Raw genomic sequence first — 18,938 nt, 5'->3', positions numbered from 1 at the left:
AAAGAATGCTTGTTACCATAATTATTGTCCACTGTCCTGAATCCAGGCCCAATTACAAATAAATTCTCCTTAGCCAAGCAATTGATAGTACCGATCCCAGAATAAGTACGTTAGGATAAGTGAACTTAGGTTATCACCCTCCACTTGAAAACTTTCATAACCTTGAATTGAAATGAATTATACTTGGCACAATTCCTCAAGATTTATTTGTGTTGACTGGCATATGTTCATGAAGGTTTTTACCATTATTCTTGCCAATTGTCTTACTGTCACTTCACGCAAGGGATGGGAAGCCAAGACTGGGCAAGGGTTGGTGAGGATTTTGTCCAGGAATCGAACCAAGGAACTGTGGCATTCAGTTAAAATAAACTAGTCAGGTTACATGGGGAATGAGTTAACAATTACCATGATTAAAAATACTTGGTACAATTGCCTCAGAAGATTTCCATTCCTGTCTTGAACCCAGGCCCAAGTATAAATAACTTTATTGTAATTATTAATTACAGTGCCTTGGAAAATGTTCCTTAGTGAATTTGTCAATCGAAGTGTTCACAATAAGGTCAGACAAACTCACTTAGGAACAAACAAACTTAGCTGTCTGATATCAGAGGATGTAAAAACTTCCATGAATACTTTTGTGAAGCATATTGTTAACATTCTTGTCCACTGTCCTAAACCCAGGCCCAATTATAAATAAATTTCAGCAATTTTTATATTCAGCAACAGTTTTGCCAAAGTTAGCAGCTGACTTTGGAGGACTACTAAGAACAATCACACACAACCAGTAAAAGGTCTTTTGTTGAAGTATTCACAATGGAGAGCCACTTCAACGAAGAAGCTATGTGTGGATAACTCAATCCTTACCTGCAGTGCATGGTGAAAATAATTTGTCCACGACCCATTCCAGAAGTGTGACACCAATTGTACAGAACATGCTGCCGAAGTCTTCATGAACTGTTGGGGAACTGTTCACAATTCATATGTACATGTATTTTGGCCCATTTAAGAGTAACAGTCATTCAAATAAGCTGTTTATGAGGTGTTTTCCAACTGGTCATCAAGCATTCTCTAACTGTAGAGGAAGTGTTCACAACAATACCGATGATGATTAACATCTTGGAGTACAGCTCTGATAATCATATGCAAAATTGTTTGCCATTTTTTCAATCCTTATGCATGTATCCTCGTATCCCATTCAGGACAATGAATGATAATGGTTACATTAAATTGATACATGAAGGCATGAAACATTATTAGCTTTTTTTAAATTAAAAATATAAAAAGAATTAAATTTTGACACATCATAATTCTTGTCTCTTCTTTTCCATTTATGTAAAATGGAATTCTTTTGTGAGGCAAATTGTCTTACCTTATAATGCACTAATTCAAGGTTTTTATTTTACTTAATTCATAATGATACGTATGTTCATGATCATCATTTAAATAAAATAGTGAATCGTGAATAACATGTTATATTTGGAAACTGTAGAGTAAGAGGGCTGGGCTTTTTAATTTAATTATCTGTTCAGGTAGTGCTCATGGGCAGCTGTTCTGGGCCTGTTCAAGGTGTTCTGTTCATGGGTAGTAGGTTGCAGCTGTGTGAACTGTTCCCAAAGACTTCATGAACGGCCCAAAAAATTTGTCAACCATTTTCACAGTTTGTGCACAGCCAAAGAACAGTTAGAGAACAGTTCATTTTCACCAGGGTAAGGTGAACATTCATTGCCACAGAAAAATCTTTCTCCTGGACCAAAACTTGAACCACGGAATTTCGACTTTCAGTTTTAAAAAATCCCATGCATAGGGTAATAACTTGGGGGATATGGTAACAATTCAAAATAAATTAAAACACTTGGTATGATTCCTCAAGATTTATTTCTGTAGAATGGTATTAACATCAACCATTTTCAGAATTAAAAAAAATACAGTCAGAATCTTTCAACCTGAACGGAGACTTTTGTTGAGTAAAAAATGTCTGTTCTTATGCATTGCATATACTTTAAAAATATTGTCACAAAAATGAAAAAAATTCCAGTCATTAACTTACTTAAAATTACCAAAAATGTGCATTAGTACACAGGTCTCACTTAACCTTCTAAAGATGAAGTTATGGCTTAGCCCAATCAGACTCTCACACAGTTCATACCTACTCTTACAGAGTAAATGCATCAAAAATTGTCAAACAAAATAATCACAGGTAACTTAAAAGATAAAATGAAAACATGACCTATTGGCTTAGTATGGAAAGCTTGTAAGCTAATTTTATTTCTCCTGGTTCCAACCTTAGCAAGAATTCTAATTGTTAACATTCTTGTCCACTGTCCTAAACCCAGGCCCAATTATAAATAAATTCCACCAATTTTTATATTCAGAAACAGTTTTGCTAAAATTTGCCGCTCACTTTGCAGGACTAATAAGAACAATCGCATATAGCCATTGAAATTGCATGGCAGAAACAAAACAACTTATGTCCAGAGACCAAGCATCAAGAAATTTTCCATGGTTTCTAGGTCAAAAAATACATCAACAACTGGTCAGGCACACAGTAAAAATGAGTAAGCAAGTTCAATAACTGAAGTAAACTTAATGATCACAATCCCTCATTTTCTCACCAAAATTTGTACTTTGACTATCAGGCTATCACTTTTGATAAGGTACTATGAGGCATCCAAATCAGTTTTTGCTTTTTTTGCCTCTGCAACTTCTTTGGATGCAGCTTCAGCTAACATTTTCCTCTTCTCAACCCTCTTGTGCTTGAAGGATTTGAGATGCGCCTTCCACTGGAATGGGTCCACGAACCAGCGATCGCATATGTCACACTTCTTAGGTTCGCCATCCCACTCCAGGTTCATATGTTGTCTTAACATGACAGGCAGAGGTTCTATATCTTTGGGTTTCTCTCCTTCCATCAAAGCCTTGACTATAACCGAAGCAGGGCCCAGCACCACCTCATCCCATTTGGATGGGTCGCTAGCATCGAGGCCGTAAACAGGAGGCACCTGAAATCAGGAAAAGGATTTTAGTTCCACGCAGTTAATCAAATGGGGAAGAAATGGTAAAAACCTAAAATAAAAGTAGCAGGCCAATAGATTGAACAAGTGGATAATATTCATAATTTATGTAATAATAGCAATGGGCAAGACAAGACAAAAATTTGACGAGGACGGGTTTGGACGAGGGAAATACAAAAATTGTCCTTCCTCTTTCTACGTATGGGTCACGGAGGGAATACCTACTTGAGCAACTTGTGTGAAACTTAAAAATTGACAGAGCCAGAGGTGTAGCCAGGAATTTCGTTCGGGGAGGGGGTCCAAAACCAGGGGCGGAAATTTTTTTAAAACAGGGTACTAAGTAATGGGTTTAAAACTAATTTTAATACTTTTCATAATCGAAAAAACTTTATTTGCTAAAAAAATATTTTTTAAATTCATGATTTTTCAATATTTTGTTTTCTAGTACGAAGGAAAATGATTGTATTTTTATATTTCGGGGGTGGAGGGGGTCCGGACCCCCCGGATCCCTCCCCTGGCTACGCCACTGGCCAGGGCCAAATCAAATTGGACCAAAAATTGCAAAGATTCGGTAGCAGGAAGAGGATTACAAATTACGATGAAGAAAAACCTTCCCTGATCTTTCCCCGATACACAACACCTTTTCAATAAGATGGATTAGAAGATGAGATACCCTGCCCCAAGAAGTACTATATCGGCAAAACCGGGCGCTACGTAAAAACAAAAATAGAAGAGCAAAAGAGCGCCATTCGACTGGCAGAACAAATGAAGTCGGAGGTGGCGAAGCATGCAGCCTCGGGACATGCGATTGATTTCCAAGGTGGCAAACTTCAAATCCCGGCTAATCCGCGAGGCGTTGGAAGCAAACAAGTGCAACCAATCAAGTGAAGGTTTAAACAGGGACTGTAGTTTAAAAATCAGCCACTCGTGGGATCCTGCTAAAAAATTATGCAAAATAAAATGACAGCTCCTTCATTCACCCCTTTCAACTTCCTTCCATATAAATACCCTCTACAGGTAGACTATCCTCATTCCCTTAAGGCCGTTTTACACGGGGCACGGAATTGCGCAGGTTAGAGCAGCATTAATTTCTAAAATGGCGTGGAATTGCGCGAATGCATCAACGAAATTAGAACAGGGGCTATTTTGCCGTCTCGCATCCACGCATTCTCGCATATGTTCTAGCAATCCACCGCTTTACACGACGCAATTTTGATTGCGCCTTCGCACGTACGTCAGATTGCGCAATTCCGTGTACCGTGTAAAACGGCCTTTAGAAAAAAGTGACCTACAACGGCCACGAAAGGTCGGGCAACAAACCGAATTTAATTACTAATAAAACTACAATTATAATTAATTTCCTCAAAAGTATGGTTTCATTTGCCATGAAGTGTCAAAAACTGAATGATTATGGCTTCCACCAGCCAGTGGCGGTTTGGGGTGATTGGGGGCCCTCGGCTGGGGCTCATGATGGGGCCCTCCTTATCGGGGGTCCTCCGGAAAATTTTAGGAAATTGCGAGCCCATAAATGGATTTGATTCACAGTGGCACATGACCCCCCACCCCCAGAGGTCAGAAAATTTTTAAGTTTAATCCATTTCACTTAATTGGATTAATATTACTTATAGAATAGTGAAAGGATTCATAAAATATCCCTCAGAAGGCCGTAAAACTCACCATTTTGAACCATTTATCTGAAAAATTTTCTGGGGGAGGGACCCCGCACCTCCCGTTTACCCTGGTGGGTGTTCCACACCCTCAGACTCCCCAGTATCAGTTGCGCCTAAAACCTCCCCTTCCCTTAATTCCTTGCTGCGCCCCTGATTTGACGCTACTATGGCTCTTAAAAACTAGATAAAAGTTAGGAACAAATACTAGAAAAGTGACAATTTCACAGCTTACAAACTATAATAATGTATTATGGTTCTATTATAAATTTAGTGACTTTGTTCCTTGTGATTGAACTGTAAAAAAAACATTTAAAATGACCTTTTCGAACAACCCATTTGCCATGGGTTCATTTGCATTGAAGTGTCAAAAACTGAATATGGCTTCCACCAGCCGATGACCTTCCGCTTCCAATGACTATGGCTCTCTTTCATCTTCTGACATCTTTATTTAATATATTTTTTGTTTAATTTTATTTAAAAGTATTCACTTTACACTTAGTACGCTGTAAATGAAGCACCCAATGAAAACATAGAATTTTATCATCGTAAAAAATCGTTTTGATTCAAGTAATCTGACTCGTTTATGTTGCACCTTTCATGTAAAATTCACTATTGATAAGAGCGTTGTGGGGACCCCCTAAGTTCGGGGCCCTAGGCGATCGCCGACCAGCCGCTGTCCAGCCCCTACTCATAGCCACCAAAAGGGCATAATTTTTCCCTGTGAAGTTTTGCTGGCTTTAGAGGACAGGATTTAAATTGCCAAGCGGTAGCATGTTTGTCTGGATAGTCTTGGCTACTTATTTCCTTGAATATCCTTAAGCTATGTTACAGGGCGTAAGTATTGCTCCAGCAAAAAACTGTAAAATTCATCAATGACTACACACGAAGGATAAGACTTCCATCTATATAAAATACTGAAGTGGTATTAAGGTATCAAAAAGGTGAGGAATAGGTGATTAAAAATGATGGATAACACCCATTAGGTTCTCTGTAATTAGTTGGTTAGTTTTTAGAAAAAGTCAGGAGAACTGATGCAATATGCAAACTTCTCAGAGGCGAGTAACATATAGGCAAGTTTAATTTGAATTAAGCTCTCTTATGAACATTTAATTATATCCGGGCACAGATCAACACATACAGTTGGAATATATGTTAACATTTATTCTAAAAAAATAATATTACTAACTGACCAACAATCAAAGCTCTCAACAATCAAATCAAATATCCTCCTCGAATACATAGCTGCAAATGGTGCAAAGGAGTCATTCGTGTTTTTGACCGTGCTCCACCAATTTTAAAAATCTGAAAAAAATTAGGATTACACTTTGACGTAGGGGTAACAGCATATATTTTTTCAATATGTCCATTGATTCATAAAATTTTCAATTTTATTTTGAAAATTTCAAACTTACGTTAAAGTTTAGTTTTCGGTCCAAAAAAATCAGGATGGTAGAACATCACGTGGAACATCACGCAGAGTATATACATTTTAAAATCAAGAAAACGATTTTTCAAAAATTAAAAACTGGAGATACGGTTAAAAAACTAATAATCACGTTTCAATTTTTTTGGGGCTAATTTGCATTGTTGAGGCTTTGGGGAAACACATAATTTTTGATGCACTTTAAGTGTACATTTTTTATTTTACGAAATACCTGGGGGCACTTTTCACCGACTAAACCTACTAGACCCTTCACTGACAAACGAATAAGAAGAATCTAAACCAAAATGAGGAGTCAGAAGGCAGGAAATTTACAATATAATTTTTGAAAAGTTAAATATTATGCTATACCTATTCTGTTTAGTTTGCTATAATAATGTTATTTTGTATAAAAATTATTTTCATTTATTCTTATTTTATACAATAAGTTCCAAACAAGTTCAGTTCAGACATTGTTTAAAACCTACATTCTACTCTCTGTGTGAAAGAATAATTAGTTTCTCATTTTTACATTTTTTAGATTTTTTCATTTTTAAGAATTTTTAGTTTCTCGAAACTTCACCTTCGGATATTATCTGGTTCTTAGGCTCATTTCTTCAAATCTTGATGAGAGCTCACCTGTCTTTCCGGCTGGCTGAGGAATCTGTTGTTGACCCATCGCACTTGTCTGCGCGCATACCTCCGCGTGGCCATCTTCATCAGTTCCACGCCCTCTTGGAACAGTTTCTGAGTCTCCTTATCGTCCTGCACACCCGCGCCCTCCACCTTCATCAGATAATTGTGGAACTCCTTGAAGCCGATCGACTGGAATATGCCTTTCGTGTAGTCAGGCTCACTGGAACGAGGCGAGAAACAAAAGCGGTTGGAAAAAAATATAACGAAACGAGTAAACCAGCGACAAACAATCTTGAGAAAATTTAAAATACATTTAGGCATTTGATTATTACTATTATTATTAGATTTTTTTCCATACATTTTCGTGATTTTTTAAATAATTAACTGATGCAATTTTTCCTGTCATTTAATATTTTTGATTTTGGTTGAATTCTTAAATGCTAAAGCGGAAAGAAAACATCGTGACGAGAATATTAAATCGGCGACAATACGATCGAGAGAACATTTAAAATAAATTTAGGCATTTGATAACAATAAAAGATATTACATTTTTTAAATATAGTTTTGTGATACTAACTTTTCAAACTGATGTAATTTTTCTTGTAATTTAATCTTTTTTTGTTTTTAGTTGGATTCGCAAATGCTCAAGCGGAAAGAGAACATGACGAGAATATGAAAACCAGCGACAAACAATCTTGAAATCATTTAAAATGCATTTAGACATTAGATTATTATTATTTGATTTTTTCAATACATTTTTATAATTTTTCAAATAATTAACTTGTATAATTATTCTTTTATTTTAATCTTTTTTTGTTTTTAGTTGAATTCGCAAATGCTTCAGCGGAAAGAAAGCATTATGACGAGAATATTAAACCAGCGACAAACAATCTTGAGAACATTTAAAATGCATTTAGAAATTAGATTATTATTATTTGATTTTTTCAATATATTTTGTGATTTTTTTCTTGTAATTGAATATTTTTGATTTTATTTGAAATTGCAAATGCTGCAGCGGAAAGAAAACATTATGACGAGATTATTAAACCAGCGACAAACAATTTTGAGAACATTTAAAATACATCCAGACATTATATAATATAATATAATATAATATGTATCAATCTTTCTTTTAATTTAATATTCTTTTTCTTTTTAGTTGGATTCGCTAATGCGGAATTCAATATATTTTTCATGTTTTTCAACTTTAAAAATTATTCACATGCCCGAGATCGAAACATGAAGTCAAAATGGGATAGGAAGAAATGCAAAGGAGAGGTTATTAATGATGTAACATACAACAGATTGTTAATAATGTAAAACAGAAGAAAGCCGTCACTATGAACAGACTAGCAGAGCGGTAGAGAGCTGCGTTTACTTAGAGCGGCGCCTTGGTGAATACATCGCAGATATTATGCACCTGAGACCAGATATGCTATACGTCAAACAAAATCCTTAGGTTTTTCCGCGAATTTAATTTTTTTCATACACTAAATTATTATTTTCGTCTACTTTAGTAAATTATTATCTCATCTATTCTTGTTATTCTTCATAGCATGTATTAAAAAAGCTCGATCCCTGGGATTTCTAGCTCATAAACTGTGATTGAGGTATGCTTTTGGTTTCTACAAATATTTTTGGCTGCTGATCGCGGATGCGAGGTTTTCCTAGAACAATGTTTTTCTGCGAACCGATGTTTTTAACAAAAAAAATGTCGATTTTCATAACTTTTTATTTACAATTTTCTTAAGAAGGAAGTTACAGAAACAGTAAATGCAAACTTGAAACCTCGATAAAATTCAATACGACGTCGATTCCATTTATTTTTTCTAGGAGGAGCAAAAGGCAAAATTGATGTATATCAGCGCAAAAGTCAATCAAACCCCTTAATAAATATTAAAATAAAATGTGGTAGATACTAAAAAATATGGTAAATACTAGATTTTACAACAAACCCATTCGTGAAATACAGAAATAAAGTAAAAGTACATTTAAGGTGTCAAATCTTATATTATGTACTTTTATAATCACAACAACTGAGGGCCTCTGAAGCCAAGGAAAAAAAATTCCATCTAAAAAGGAACGAAATAAAGTCCACTGCAGAACATATCCTTCAGATTTAACTGCATTGCATTAAAAAAGTTGCAATTATTATTCATAGTATGTTCAGAGAGAAGCAATTTTGTAATTGGGGACCTTGAGAAGAAATTTCGTAATTGAGGATAAGTGCAACCTTTTTTGGAGATTAGTACAGTATGGCTGTGGCAAAGGAATACAAGAGAATCACTGATAAGCATATAAATATAGATTCAATGAACATACATACATGATATTCCGTGATACATGTATCTCTTTGTTACAACAATATTGTGCACTCAACCAACCATTATATAATAACCGTGAAATATATGGAAGAAACAAACTTGCCCCACTGATCTGAGGAGTTAGTATGATTCTCCAAAATTGAATGTGAGAAGGCCAAATGAGGCCAAAGAATGTTTGAGGTAGCTAAGCATCTTGAGAAAAAAGCATGTTAAGGGCGAAAACAGATTGAAATTTTAAGAAAAAAACATTTTTTTTTGTGCATATAAGTGAAAATACCAACCTTCTACTTCATGTTTCGTACTTGGGATATGTATATTTCGTACTCTGTATATTTTGATGAAATTATCTCAAAATAATTTGCATTGCAACTAATTTCACTCCCTTGCTCTTCATCATGGCATACATCAAAATTCACCACCCCCTTGACTTCTAAGGTCCTTAATTACAAAATTGATTCTCTCTGGACATACCTATGAATAATAAATGCAATTCAGATTAAATGCAATGCAGTTAAATAAGAAGGATATGTACTGTAGTGGATTTTATTTCTTTCTTTTTTTCGATGGAAACATCCGGCTAAACGCTTTAGTCTTCTCGCTCAACTTCCTCCGGATGTGTTCCGAGGAATAAAGCGCTGCGACGAAGGTGCCTGCCAACACCTGCGCTTAGACCATGCAAATAGGTTGTCTTCACGAAGATTGCCGTAAGGGAAGAGAGCTAGCGGGTCAGCACGGTGTGATGGAGGGTTGAAATGACGAGAGTTGTAATGGCTTTGAATGAATGGCAGTCTGTCACCAGCACGAGGACGCCTCACTTACTCTTGACTGTTCTTTTTTGGCCAATTATGACGTGTTTAACACTTGCGCTATCGCCTTGCAATTAAAGTAAAGTACATTCGTTCATTCGTAAAACGTTTATTTTACAAAATCTTATATGTACTTCTATAATCACAAAAATTGAGAGCCTTGGAAGCCAAGAAAAATTTTTTCCACCTAAAATGGAACATTCGTTTTAAAAGATTTCGAAATAAAGGCCACTACAGTACATATCCTTCAGGGAATTTCATTTAATAAAAATTGCATTTAGTAATCATAGTCCTATTTAGCTGAAAGAAAATTAATTCCCCACGGCCGTACTCTTTGGTGGGCAGAGGGGGGTGAGAAGTTACAATGCTAACAAGGGGATTAATAAACGAAAACAAGATAAAACACTAAGAGATTAAACAAACGCGCAGCTCACTCACGCACCTCGCGGATTTGCTCAAAGGAACAAATGTCCGCGTAGGACACACGCACTCTCTCACACAGTTTTGTGAAGCTCTCTCTTACGACAGTGACCCACACACACACGAATAGACAAAAGCGAGGTGCGTGAGTGAGAGCGTATTTTTCTTAATTTTATAATTTTGTCTATTCGTGTGTGTGAGTTTTTTTGAGAGAGAGAGAGAGAATTTTTTAGTTCAATCCATTTTACTTAATTGGATTGATATTACTAATAGAAAAGTGTAAGGACTAATAAAAATATCCCTCACAAAGTCGTAAAACTCACCATTTTGAACCATTAATCTTAAAATTCCGCAATTTGTTAATCTCGCACCTACCGCTTATCATGGTGGGCATTCCATACCCCCACCTACCCCGGTATTAGTCGCACATAAACCCTCCCCAGCCTTAATTCCTAGCTGCGCCCCTGATATACACAACCTGCCCAGCGCCTGAAGTTAGTGCACTCGACGGGGCTTTGTTAGTCGCTAAGGTGCTCATTTTAAGAAGAAGCGTAGTCCCCGGATTTAGTAAGTGGCTAATCACATAGGGTCTATTGATTGCTATTTCCTTCAAATTATGGTTCCCATTTAAAAAATGAAATGAGTAAATAATATGATCATGCATTGATTTATCTCACAATGGCTGACAAACGATTGAAATAAAAAGTGGATGCTATGAAACTTTAGATTATCTGAATTAATTACGTTGTTAGTTATTCAGCACGTTTCAGATATAAATAATCGGCAGTGTTCCGGTGGGAAAGTCTATGCTGTAGTTCTCGAAGAAGGCGTTCCAGTGAACAAATGGTGAAAATCATCTTCATGTCGAAACCTAGGTCGGAATAGATTTTATAATCGTGGAAAATTGCAAGTGTTTATTATATCTCATTGTTGTGGTTGGAGATGAGTCAAATGCACCGCGCGCGCTTCTGGCGGGAAATACTCACCGGGATCGTAGCCCGGACTTAGCGACGTGACGCAGAATTCCCTTCGCAACAGTAAGAGGATGCACTCTGCCCGATGCTACTGTGCACAACGGGGCTTGGTGAGTCGCTGCGGTGCCCATTTGAAAAAGAAGCGCAGTCCCAGATTTAGTAAGTGTCCGAAAACAACTCGTGTCGCAACCGCGGCTAGGAGTGCACCCCTGCGCGGGGGCGAGGGAGGAGAAAGAGAATTAAGGTCTGGCTCGTCGTCTTTCGAGTCGCGCCCCGCCTATTTTTACGGTCGTTTGAAGGAAGTGTCTCCCGGCTTGAGTCTCGTGTCTGTCGACAATTCTTCCTCCGGTCATGGATTTTTAGGAATGCATTTTGGCTCCTCTTCCAGACGGCTCCAGTCTCGCGCTCTTTCGGAGGCGCTAATGCGCACCCCCCCCCCTAACCTCCGTCTCCAAACCTCGTGGAGCATTCTGTCTCATCCCAAACCTTTCGTCCAAGCTCGCGTCGGACATATTCAGCGTCTGCTAATGAGACTCCCACATCTTCGGGATGGGTGTCCCTGTAAACGCCGCCACCCTCCTGTGGAGTCCATTCCTTTTCTTCTTGGCCTATTTCGTGGATAGAATATTATAACAGTATTCTTCTGGATAATTTAGTATTGAATGCGACAACTTCAGTGTCAAAAGAGCTAGAAGAAATTAAAGCCATCTATTGAATAATTTTAAATATATTTTCCAGGTGGAAATTTAGTTAATTAATTAGAGCACAATGAAGCAAAATTGTAACTGTCTGATTGTTGAATATGGTATTTTCATCAGAAGCTCTAACTCTGGAATACAGAATGACTTCCCGGTTAATTCTCATTGTTGGGATTGAATTTGAGTTAAATGCTCTGTGATCGATTATTTTTTTTCATAGAGCGTTTGCCGATCACCCCGGCCCATCTCCAAGAAATACAGATTAAACAATGCTCAGAAATCATAAGATGATGAAAAGTTGAAATGTATAGAAAACGCGATAAGATAAAAAATGTACCAATGGAAATAGATAAATTTGCAATGAGTCGTCCTTGCGAGTGACGCCATTAATTTTAAAGATTGAGAAACCGTTGTTATCCCTGACTTACGAGGAAAGAATTATAAATTTGAATCTCTCTGTTTTGCAGTTCACTTCCTTTATCTTTTTCTCACTCGGTCTTTTAAAAACCTCGTCTACTTGGCCTCGAACCATTGCACGTCGGTAAGCAGACGATATTGTTCACGTCGTTTAAGAAAACGTCTTGCTGTAAGTATCTTGAAAAAAGAATTGGCTTTGTAAATTTAGACTATATTTTGCTCTAAGATCCAGTCTAACTCGCCTAAGTTATACCTTTTAAATATCCCACACGCTAGCAACTCCAAGGGAGGCCGAGTTTCAAACTTTTGATTATCACAAAAATGATGCAATGATATTATTATTACACTAGAAAGTATTCTACCGATTGAGGTTGGTTTCCACGGAGTACTTGAGATGTTTTCTGGCCGTCTCCCCCCACCTCCGTCTCCAATCTTCTCAGAGCATTCTGTCTGTTTTTAATATTTTCAGAGAGAGAATCCCTAATTATCTCCGGGAAATCTTTATGAACAGATCAGTAACCACCCATATGTCATCTCTCAAAAAGGACTATTTATTTTATCCTACTCCACGTACAACTACCTACCAGAAATCATTCGTAGTAACGGGATCAACATTTTGGAATTCTCTCCTTGAGGATCTTAAACAGAAGGGCTCCATCCATACTTTTAAATATAAATTATACATGGATTTACTCTATGGAGAGCTAAAATAAACTCCTTCGAAAAATATCCGCCTACATATTCTGTCTGCCTATGATGTCAAATTTCAATCCTTGTCTACGTGTTATTTCTTTTTTATATGTATATCAAACAACTTTATTGTTATTACTTGACATTTTTCATGAACTTTGTGCTTTGAGCCAATTATTGTAAATTGTGTTTTTGCTCCAAGGGTTTTACCCAGAGCATGAATAAATATCTATTCTATTCTGTTCCCTATCCTTTCGTCCATGCAGGCGACAGACATATTCAGCGTCTGGTAATGAGACACCCACTTCTTCATAATAGTTTTGTGTGTAAACTGCTGCCTGTGGAGTTCATTCCTCACTTCATCGACTACCTTCTTCAATGCACGATGAGGTCTACTAACTTTCATACTATAAAAAAATCCTATTGTTTTCCTTCCTCTCCTCTTATACCCAACATTCTGCACTCCAACACAGTTTTCGACAACCCCTCCCCGCTTAATACTCAACCCCAACGAGCATATGTATCATATCCACGGAATCTTTCTGTCTACCAACCTTACAAAAGAATTCGACAATTCATTTTATTCGACTGCTGCATGACCGTGTAGAACGTTCATTCGATAGTATGAGTTGTGCAGCTGAAACTCTCTAATGAACTTATAAAGTAATTTCTACTGAACATTTATTCGCCTCTGAAAAACTAATTGTATTGTTTAAATCTTTGACGTTATCCGAAATTAAGCCTTCACTCAGGAGTACAGAATAACTTCCCCGGGGGCTCAGATAATAAGATTTTTAAACTTACAATTAGAAATACAGAAAAAGTAACAATTTTTTTCAGACGTTTTAGAATGATGATCCACTATTCTCAATGAGAGGATTATGGAGCTATAAATTAGATACATATATTAATTAATTTATAATATTTTATTATAATATATTATGAATCATTAAAAAATAATTATTAATATATTGCTTTATTAATATATTATATAAAATAATATTAGTGATTACTAATATTAATAATGTAGTAAACTCTTAAGTTTTCTGTCAGTTCTTGCTGTATTATTCAGGAAAGAATGTTAGTGTTAAACTTAATTACCTATATTAGGAAATATTATTAAGTGTATAGTATTCCAGTATTAATTTATATAATATTACGCATAATAATGATATAAATTAAAATTATTAATTGCTAATATTATTAATATATGAAGTAACAAACTCCAGCGAAAAATAACTTGGGTAGGGACTCGGAAAAAATTGAAAATTCCTGACCGTTAAAGAGACAGCTAAACTCTGAGGCCGTCATTAACCTACATGAGGGACGAACTCATAGTGCGAGAGTAGGAAGCTCCATTGCCTTCGGGACGAGACGGGAGAGGCATCACGAAAACAAACACGGATGCCAAGAAGCCGTATCATTATCCTTACCGGAAAAGCAGGTCACCATTTCGCAACCAAGGTTTTGGGCGGTAAGAGGATAAAAGTGAGGGTACACCAAAACAAAACCCTTTCCTGGATGACTGTGCATCGCATAGAATCATTTCAAGAATCATTTGAAAGAAATTTCAATACCAATGTGTTTTCGTTTTTTTAATTGACGCAATCAATATACAAATATTCCAGTATATTTCTATGGCTAGATAATCGCGACTGATTTCACTCCCTTGTTCTTTATCACGCATGGCTTACATAAGATGGTTCGTGGATGTAATTTCCGCAACATCAACTAAAATTTAAAAATCTTGAAATTTAAATGGTACAGAAGATTCCTACAACTGTTATTTGAATAAGAAAAGTTTTCTTTGACATGTATGCATGTATTATTTATCGTCAAAAATCGTTACAGTCTAATTGTCTTGGGACATGTCCCGAGTGTCCAACAACATGTCCCAACTTTTTATCTGTTAGGATAGGTTTCAGTCAGATTAACGCGTGGCACGTTATTGCGAAAATGTTAGAATTTTCAATTACTATTTGAATTGATAATATTTTGTAATAGTATACATTTTTAATTCATTCATGCATACATAAATCTGTAATACAATTAATATTAGCAATACCTCATATAACATACATTATTAATACTAAGATAATTAGATTTTTAAACATAGAAACACAGAAAAAAAAACACAATTTTTTTCAGACGTTTCAGTAGGATGACCCCCTACTATCAATGAGAGACCTATAAATAATATTATAAATTACCTCTATTAGTAATTCATAATGTTAGGAAATTTTATAATATCTATATAATATCATGTATAATTATTGTATAAATTAATATTAGTTATTGGTAATATTAATTGTCTAGTAAATTCTAAAGTATTCTGCCAGTGCTTGCTGTATTCTTGAGGAAAGAGTATTAGTTGAGCGGGGAAAGGGAAGGAGAAGAAAATTAATTATAAGTATGTTAAAATTATACATGAAATATATGTTTATGACCGCGTAAGGAAGATTGCAACTATACTCACTTGAATAAGAAGGAGGAGGCCCAGTATATTTCTAGATCATATAAAACTTAATTAATCGGAAGGCGTTCTCTAGTAAGTTAAAAGCGCTAGAGAAATTAATTTTATAAATTTCCCTTTGAAGACGCGTTATCAGTACATGTGAGTGAACTTCTTTTGGCCCAGGGTTAGGCCGATTTTCACGCATGAAATATTTTCTAATGAGAATTCCGTGACATGTGCCGCTTTCGGCGATTCGGGTTTTGTGCCTATATAAAAAATTCATGTAATATGACGTGAATGCAAATTAATGCACGTTGCTATGAATATCCGATGGAATCTGAATTTTTTCCTAAAATAGTCATTTCAACACCCTCCGTCATAGTCCACGACGCTTCCTAATTTATTTACTATTTACTCAAAGAAACGCTCTCGTTTTAATGGGGAATGAATCAGAATAAGAATCACAGAACCATGACCATAAAAGAGTTGAACAGAAAATATATTCAAAAAACTTGAATAGGGAAAGTTACCAAGGCTAACAATAAAGGATAATTTACGTATTCCAAAGCTATTTCAGCTAAATTAGAAGCATAAATTGGGCTCCCGTTTAAAATTGGATAAATTTTCGATGAAAATATCCGGAACGCAGTAACTCCGTCACCACTATAGATCCCCACTAATTAATAGTATTCGGATAATTAAGTTAGCAGATTTTCGGAAATTCTTCAATGCTATCTACTCCGATTATCAACGTCTATGACGTCGACGAGGTGATTAAAATAAAAAAATTCATTTATTCTAAAATGTCGACAGTTATTATCAAGCGGATCCGGGCACTCAACTCTTCTGTAAACAGAAGCCGTCATGGCTTGAAACTTGGACAGGTAATAATCTATAATGATCTATCGAGATAATTTGGTGAGTTGGTATTCGTCGTTTTGACATCGTACTTATCATTTAAAGAATGGAAGTATTTCGTAATTCGCATTAACAAGAAAAAACTACGTAATCGCGACTAATTTCACACTCTTGTTCTTTATCACACTTTTGCATACATAAGATGGTTTGTAGATGTATTTTTCCGCAACGCCAACTTAAATTGAAATGGTACAGAAGATTCCTACTACTTTTATTTAAATAAGAAAAGTTTTCTTTGACGTTTTATTAATATTTAATCAAATGATATTCCGTACTTGGGACATGTAGGATTGTAGGCTACTGTAAGCATTTTTCACATTAGATATTTTCATTGGACTACTCACTGAAAAAATGATTTAGTTATTTAAAATATTATTCTCGAAAATGGTAAACTTAAAAACTAAAACCGTTTTCAGTGATATAAGGGAACAGTAACAGTATGAGAACGTTTCCCAGATTCTAATCAGCGTATTAGGAAATTCGTAGTCAATAATGAAAATGTCGGTTGTGAAAAATGCTACCTCAAACATTCTTTGGCCTCATTTGTCCTTCTCACATTCAATTTTGGAGAATCATACTCACTCCCCAAATCAGTAATGCCATGGTGCCATTACAAGCGGGAACGAACGCCGTTCCAGCACTGGTTAACAAAAGACATAATAATAAAAAATAGTTTTATGATAAATGATTAGTTCAATGTTAATGCCTAAACATTTTTAATACGTAATTTATAAGGTTTAATTCGTACCAAAATGAAAAAAATTTAGTAAAACGTAAATAATAACTAGTAATAAAATACAAACAAACACAAACAAATAAAATTCAAACACACTTCTAAAAAAAGTTAGGGAAAGGGCATTCCGGCACTGCTAATTTTTTCAGATGTCACTGCCTCAGAGATTAGTCATTGCTATGAATTTTGAGTATGAAAAATCACTTCTCTGTCTTAACAGCAAAATATTAATACGGCTCTTATTGTATTAAGGCTGTTATTCACGGGGAATATAATTGAGAAGGCTAGAACTGCATTAATTTCTCATCGTGGCGTGAAATTGCGCGAATGCTGGGAATGAAATCAGAACAGGGGCTATTTTGCCAACTCACACCCATAATAATGCATTATTGCATTCGTTCTAGGAATTTTTCGCTTTACACGACGCAATTTTGACTGAGCCTTCTTGCACGCATCAGATTGTGCTATTACGTGCCCCGTGTAAAACAGCCTTAATATACCCTGAAAAAGATATATTACCCTGAAAATTTTATTTCCGGCCTCGGTGGCGGCGGAGCAATGGCCTCGCCTGCCAAACAGGAGGTCGCGTGTTCGAGTGCCGCCTGGGTAAGTTACCCCTACCCGGGCATTGCTGCTTGTGTACGTTAAACTGTTAACATGGTAAGATCCCCGATGTAAAAGGCCTTATAGAGCTGTTTTCGGTGGTATGTTAATTGTAAAATGTAAATCAAAATAGGACATATGTGATTGAACAAACTACGGCCGTTAAACAGTCGAAAGAAAATTAATTCCCAAGGGCCGTACTCTTTGGTGGTCAAAGTGAGGGGTGAGAAGTTAAAATGCTAACAAGGGGAATAATAAACGAAAACAAGATAAAATACTGGTTTATATATCCTCCTATTATTTAATTGGTCACGCCGCAAATTTCGGGCTACGCTCCTGGCGAGAGTATTTCGCGCCAAAAGTGAGCGGCCATTAGAACGCAGCGCATTTGACTCAACTTCAATTCCAACAATGATAATTAACCGGGTGAGTTTCCTGTATTCCCGAGTTTGGGCAAAACACTCGGACGACGTGAAAGTTCAATAAGTGACCAGCAACGGTGCGCGAGTTAAGATTCACTTCTGAGGAAATTTAAGCATGGCATACTCCGCACTTCGTGATGATACCTTTGCTGAAGCCAGCCGTGGCGCAGCGCCAACACTCCAAGTGAGGCTACAAACAGATTAGTTCTATGTAAACTTACGAAGTCCGTAATATTTTAACTTCCAACGGGAAATAAATACGCCCAGCTAAGGCGTAAATTAAATTTGTGTCTGATGGACAGTTTTGTTGCTTTATCACGTAGTTTAAAATCCGTTATACTCATATTAACTGGTTAAAATCAATGACCATCAAACATAATTAATAATTAATTAAAATAAAATATAAATAAACAGGGACAACTGAGTAATATAGGACCTTTTATCCATCTTTCACCAAGATGTTAATTAATTACTCAGCCAACCATGGGCGTACCCAAAATCAAAACTAGGGGGGCCGTAGTCGTTAAAGTTGTAGCTTTTTTGCACAGAAATTTTAAGCAAAGTATGACAGAAAATTAAAAAAATTAATAAGTTTCATAATTGTTTGCTTGAAAAAATAATGATTTTGATTTTAGTTCAATGTCGAATACCAGTATCATTTTTCTTCAAAAGGAAAATTTGTTCATAACTTTTCTTTTGAACTAAATTTATTTTCGCTTCTATGCCCCCCGCTGGATACGC

At 36.1% G+C, this 18,938-nt stretch overlaps 1 protein-coding gene across 1 annotated transcript in view; it reads right to left on the bottom strand.

The window, feature by feature from the left end:
* Positions 1 to 1,856: 1,856 nt before the first annotated feature.
* LOC124163603 (tRNA dimethylallyltransferase) overlaps positions 1,857 to 18,938 on the bottom strand; it is a 794,398-nt gene continuing 777,316 nt past the window's right edge. Inside the window, exons 6-7 of the mRNA XM_046540620.1 lie at positions 6,741 to 6,957; positions 1,857 to 2,999 (exon numbers count right to left, since the gene is read on the bottom strand). Of these exons, the coding sequence (XP_046396576.1) occupies positions 2,658 to 2,999; positions 6,741 to 6,957 (559 nt within the window). The 3' untranslated portion in view covers positions 1,857 to 2,657. The remainder of the gene's footprint in view (positions 3,000 to 6,740; positions 6,958 to 18,938) is intronic.

This window comes from Ischnura elegans, chromosome 8 (assembly GCF_921293095.1).
Source record: "Ischnura elegans chromosome 8, ioIscEleg1.1, whole genome shotgun sequence".
Classification (NCBI taxonomy): Eukaryota; Metazoa; Arthropoda; class Insecta; order Odonata; family Coenagrionidae; genus Ischnura; species Ischnura elegans.
Note: the sequence above shows the minus strand (reverse complement) of the source record. Positions and strands in the feature narration are given on the sequence as shown.